This window comes from Pygoscelis adeliae, unplaced genomic scaffold (genome assembly GCF_000699105.1).
Source record: "Pygoscelis adeliae isolate BGI_AS28 unplaced genomic scaffold, ASM69910v1 Scaffold216, whole genome shotgun sequence".
Lineage (NCBI taxonomy): Eukaryota > Metazoa > Chordata > Aves > Sphenisciformes > Spheniscidae > Pygoscelis > Pygoscelis adeliae.
In genome coordinates, this window is record NW_008825073.1 from 4,524,712 (window position 1) to 4,530,797 (window position 6,086).

The 6,086-nt window shown below is 52.7% G+C and overlaps 1 protein-coding gene across 1 annotated transcript in view; it reads right to left on the minus strand.

Moving 5' to 3' along the window:
* EDA (ectodysplasin A) overlaps nucleotides 1-5,470 on the minus strand; it is a 108,129-nt gene extending 102,659 nt beyond the window's left edge. Inside the window, exon 1 of the mRNA XM_009326676.1 lies at nucleotides 5,437-5,470. Coding sequence (XP_009324951.1) covers nucleotides 5,437-5,470 — 34 coding nt within the window. The remainder of the gene's footprint in view (nucleotides 1-5,436) is intronic.
* Nucleotides 5,471-6,086: the final 616 nt, after the last annotated feature.

A 6,086-nucleotide genomic window follows, 5' to 3' on the forward strand; every position in this document is an offset into this window, starting at 1 on the left:
GCAGCAGAGGGGCAGAGAGACCTCGCCTCGGCTGCCAGAAACAGCATCTCCCACACTTTGAACGGAGGCGGGCAAGGACGCTTTCTTTGGGGCTCTCTTCAGTACTCTCCCTTAAAACGGTTCTCGTCGAACCACGGCGTTTGCTGTTCTCGCTTTGTGGCATCCCTGCCAGACCAGCGCATTTAATTTCTTCCAAATTTAAACTCCCATGAACATGTGGGAGCATCTCTGGTTTTGAAGGCATCCCGTAACTGTCATGTCTGAATGTATTGGAGGCTAGAAGAAGCTGGATTCATTTTGGTTTGAAAAGAAAATAGAGCTTGTTTAGAGGGATGGCTGGGGGCACCCACCACCAGCCGAGGACCTAGAGAAGAAGACACGCTTCCTCCCAGGCAGCAGCACCTCAGCAGCGAATTCCCAGGCGGAACGTGCCCGAGCGGTCCCCAAGGTGTGTTACCCTGGACTGAAACAGCCCTGGTAAGAAAGGCAGCTCTCCCGTTTGCTTTCACCACGGAGCCGCTCAACCTACTGCCCCCAAGAAACTGGCTGGATGCTATTTTAAGTAGAGCTGGTTGGAATTCCTTACAAATTGCTATTCTCCCCGAATCCACTGCCACCAGTTCCAACTGTGTGAGCAGAAAAAGTGTGATTGATTTTTTTCATTTTATTTTTTTGAAAATGAAAGGTTTTGTGGGAAAGGGCTGTTTTTGATACATTTCTCAATTTGAAAAAAAAATTGGTCATAATTATCAATATGGCTTGTTTTGACAAGTTTCAAAATTAAAAAAAAAAACCAAAACTGTCTGGCTTGAAATGTCTTTTTGTTTTGCAACTCAAGCACGTACAGTTCCCAAATACGTTTAAAAATGGGAAAACCAAACCCAAATTTCATAAGCCAAACCTAATTTTTTTTTTTCGAGTTTCAGTTTACAACAAGCGAAGCTGTCGACTTCCTGGCCTGAAAAAGGACCATCATAAAATGCTAACGAGACTGGAAACCGCTCCCAATCTTGTTTCGAACAAAAGTACTAGATACGCAGCCTGTGACGGGAAGCTGGAGGAACGGTGTTCAGAAAGGCAGCCCACCTCCTGCCCGAGAACACCCAGCCCTGCGAGCCGGGGCTGGGAGCTTCGATAGAACCCCAACAACTTTTAAAAGGGATTTTTTTTATTTTTTTTTTGGTACGATCCTTATCTGACTCTTATTTATCCTTCGCGGACGGCCACAGCGCTTCCTCTGCTCCCTTCACCCCAGAAGGGCAGAACTGCAGGTCCCTGTGGAAACCGCCCTGGAGCAGCTGATGGCGGTGACCTCCCTCGCAGGGTCTCAGCGCAGCTCTGCAGGACCCCGGGGGCAGAGGTAAAACCCCTCCTTCCCCTATGCCCGGCGCTCCCCGCCCAGCGGGACGAGCACCCACCGGCCTGCGTCCAGGGAGGAGGCAGCTGCACGTCCCGCACTGGCCAAGCTGAAAAAAAACCCCGAGGACCAGCCTGTGGGTGGTGGGGCGAGCCCCGTTTTTGGGAGCCCCGTTTTTGGGAGGATGCTCTTCTCTGCTCAGCCATGGGGAGAGCGGTCGGTGCTGGCTTCATTGTTTGAGATGGAGCCCGGGGGCTGGGGCTGCAGGAATGGTGTCAAACACCTGGATTTTCAGCAGTCGGGTCCTGCCTGTCGGCTGGCACTCGGAGGACAAGCAGAGCAGGCTTTCCCTGTCCCCTTCCCTGCAGCGATGCACAGGGCTGGAAGCAGTCGCCCAAGGAGAACACCCAAAAAGAGCTGCTGAAAAGCTTCACTCCTGAAATAAAACTAAATGATGCTTGGACCTGTGCAGCCCCCCCCAAGAGCTGCCGTGATCCAGGAGCCCCGAACAGGCTCCTCCTGGGGGGAGAAGGGGTGATCACGGAGTTTCCTAATGTAGGTACCTCTGTCACCCCGCTGGGATGCCCAAGAGCTGACTTGGATGGGTTAAAGTGGTTCGTTATTAACGTCCTGCCTAAACATCAGACACTGCCCTTCCTAACCTTTCAAGTATAATTTAAGAGAGATTTATACCCCCACGGATGGGAAGCCGCAGGGCAGCTCAAAAAGTCTGTAAACAAAATTGTCTGCCACATCGCATAGATTTTAATAGGGGTTTTCGCAGAATCCGAGTACGTTTCTGTCCCGATTTTTCTCTACCAATTTCTATAGGCATTCCTTTCCGGGGTAGTAGCGAGGTATCATATTATAATTTATCACAAGCCGCTGCATGGCTTTTTGAGGGCAGAGCCTTCAGTCCCAAGGCTGAGCACCAGGCAGTGCCCCTCCCTGCAGGATGGGGGGTACCCTGTCCCACCGGCCGCGCAATCGGCCCCGCTCCGTGCTGCCAGTCACCCACCTCCCCTGCCAACGCGGCGCGGGGAGACCTCGCCGGCCAGAAGGGATGGACAGAGCTCGGCAATGGGAAACTTCATCGCATCGCCGAGGAGGATCCTGCCCCGGGAGCAGCAGATATCAGGGATTTTCTTTTTTCTTTTTTTAAACGCGGGCAGAGGCACCGTCTCCCAGCATCGCCTGCAGTCCTGAGTGGCAGTGAATGAACTGCCCTGACATCTCCTATTGAAGCAAAGCAAAATGTGTTGAACAAAAACCATTTCAAGATGTTTTCTGAGTGTTGCCAAGTTACTCAACATGTTCTGCTTTAGTTGTCAGATGCTTTCAAAGCGATTTCCCTAACTCAGAGCACGAATGGTGAGGGCTCTCCCTGGGAATCTTTTGCCTGGGGCTACCATGGATCTGTATTTTCATAAGAAAAAGGCTCAACTGATGATTAATCTTCACCAGAGGAAGCAGGGCCTTTCTTTGGGATTTTTCTTCAGTTATTTTTAATTAATTTGTACAACTGGCAGTTACATTAAAGTGCAAAACCCAGGGCTAACGCTCCAGCCGGGCAGGACCCGGCTACCTTTCCTCCCGCAGCCCCATCTGCTCTGCCCGCTCCCCTGCCCGCTCCTGCACCCGGACCCTGCGGGGACAGCATCACCCCTCGGCTCCCCCGGCGCCCCGGGGCACAGAAAGCCTCTTGCCAGGGAGGGCAGGGAGGAATCGCTGCTTTCCGATCGGCATTTTTCTTCGAGCAGAGAGAAGTTTACCCACGGAAGGAAAGGTTGGGTTTTACATATTAATCCCAATGCATGGCGCCTTCTTTGGGGAGAAGAAATAAGATCATTGAATGAAAAGGAGAAAGCACCTTGGCTTTAAGTTCCCATAGGATAAATCCTGGTGTTTTCCAAGGTCCCAGGTGGCTGCAGGAGCGTGGCTCTGCAAAGGGCTCCTGGTCCCAGGGCTGCATGGGGCACAGGAGGGGTGCGGGCTGAAGCGTACCTGCACGCACGGGGCAAAGAAACCCTTTCTCTCCTTATCGCAGGCACAGTCCCTCCATGTTTTTATAAAAATAATGTCAGTGGCATTAACTGAGACAATGTTAACGTCTCCTTTCTGGACTTCTCTCTTGTGTAGCAAAGAGAAAGCTAATATGGGTGGAGGATTATTAAGGTTGTAATGTCAGACCAAAGAGAGGATTTTTATCTGACGGCCTTATAATGATGGACTGTGACATACACCGCTTCCAGCTGCTCTGTCCTGTTCTGTGAACAGCCTAGTCTGGATTCATTTAACGAGATTGGCAAAGTGTTGAATACAGCATATGGTGCCCTAAAACCACAGAACTTATTGACAGCAGCCTAGACTCGCTAAATAAAAAGAACTTCTTCCAAAAGCCTTGGTGTGTGAAGACTCAGCACTTTCCTTCCAGTCACACTAGGTAAAATCCCAGCCCTGCGCCTGCCAGCGCGGCTCCGCACCCCGCGCGCTCCCCCTGCCCGCAGACCCGGCACGTTATCCTCACGTGAACACCGCTTGGAAAGCCGCAGCTTGGAAAACGTGTGGATCTCCTCTGGCTACAGCGTAACTGCCCTGCAGAGCCTCCTCGCTCCCCGGCTGAAGCAACTACAGCTCCTCAGTAATCACACTAAAGACCCCATTTCTGAAATGGCTCAGCTTTCAGACCATTCATTGGGATGTAGCGCGGGCTCCCTGCCTCCCGAGATGAAGCTCATCAGCTGATGCTACGGAAGGTGAAGACGTTTGTCACAGCTCCCAGGTTATTCCAGCAAAACCCTGCCAGCCTCCCCTAGTCCCTGAAGATAACTTGGGCTGTTTGACCTCACTCCCGCAGCTCTGTGGAAATCACCCATCACAAAACCTCCGCACTCGGCGCCACCAGAAACCGCCCGAGCCTGGACTGACACCAACGCACTGGTCCATCGCTCTGCTCGCCGGCAGTGCAGAAGAGCTGCAAGGCAGGCAGAAGGGCACGCAGCCCCTCAAGAACGGCATTTGCACTGGATTCACACACACGCCTGCACACGGGGTGCAGAAGAGCGAGCCCGTACCACCACGCCGCCTGCGAGTGCGCAGGCTCGGGTGCTGCTCAGCGTCTCACCAGCAGACAATGAATAGGGCCAGTGACTCAGGGCCACTTGCTGACGCACCACACTGGGCTATTCTTCTCTCTCTAGATGAGTCGTTCAAAGATTGGACGCAGCCTATCTCTGAGAGAGGCGCCTGGAATTAGCTTAACTCTTGGCAGTACATGAAAAATCTAATTTCCTTAAGAAGGAACTGGATCTGGCTGTCTCGAGGCAGGCACAGGACTGTGCTCCCTCCCTCGGTCTGGCTGTATGCTTTTGCTAGTCATCAGAGCAGCTACACAACTCATTTCTCAGCAGCGGAGCAAACGGAGGAGTCGGATCCCTATTTGCACGTCCAAGTTCTCAGACTGGTGGAAACTAGACTGAAAATATACGGATGCTGTGAGGAATAGTCAAACGAGAATGGTCCTACCTTTTCTGGGTAGCAACCGCAAGGAAAACTGCCGGGGGAAACACTCTGCATCTTCCGTGAGCACCACCTCTCCTAGCCCAACACCCAAGGGACAGCGGGTTCACAGGCTTCGTATCTGCGGGACTTTGGTAACAGGCAACTGACAACGTGTAAACATCACCCCAAAGCTCTGAGATTCAAGTCAAAGCAGAAGTCAAACATTCAGCTGCTTCTCAGAGCCTCTTTGGTCTGGAAATGGGCTGGAAACGTCAGGAAACCTGTCCTTCCCACGAGATGCCCGGTACTTCCTTCTTCCAGCCGGGTAGGAAGTAGCTTTGCTCATGGAGCTCTGCTTGGTTTTGTTTCACCTCAACAGACCAGAAACCACAAAACTCTTACAGTCCTCAACTCTGTGACTTCTTGGACCCCTGCAGGGATCCGGGATCGGTTTGAGATGCAGCAGGACATTCCTCCTGCTCTATCCCTGCCTCCCAGCAGGGCTGCAGCGATCCACCCTGGGCTCTGCCGTAGGCTCCCCGTCAAGAGGCAGCCTAGAAACAGAGGGACCATCGCACGTCCTCTGTAGGCAACGAGCAGGTTCACATCCATATCGCGACCAGGACACTTTGCAGCTGCCTCGTGCTAAAACGCACCCTCCTCCTTCCCCTCGCCTACACCCAGAATGAACTTTCCTGTCTCTGGTGCCCGGCCCGGAGGCGCAGCGCCGTCCCCCATGCACCACCTCGCAGTATTCATGCTGGAAACAGTTCCTGGTGGGTGGGTGGAGAATTTGGGAGTTTTCTAGGAAAGCAGGATCCGATGTCTGTTTGGGGCTGAATCCCTGAATACGCTGAGCTCAGGTTAAAAAAAACAACCGAGTGAGCCAAATGCGGCTGCACCAGCCAGCACCTTGCCCGGCCAAGTCCAGCTGTCTCAGCTGGGCTCCTAGAAATTTTCTGATCTGGGGGGCATCCATGGGTAGAAAGTATTCACAAAAACTCTCTTCCCCAGCTGGGCTTTATTAGCGCCTCTTCTTTGTGTGGGAGACTCTCCCTACAAGCCAGATTTCTCCAGCCCTTTTGCCCAGTCCTTCTGCCATCCAGTCGATGATTTGTAGCTGGGAAGCATGGAGGGATGCCTTCTGACACCCTGCATCCAATTGTTACCATGCACGATCCCTCTCCCTCGCTTCGCCTGTGCACTGCTGGAGGCACATCTCCCTAAC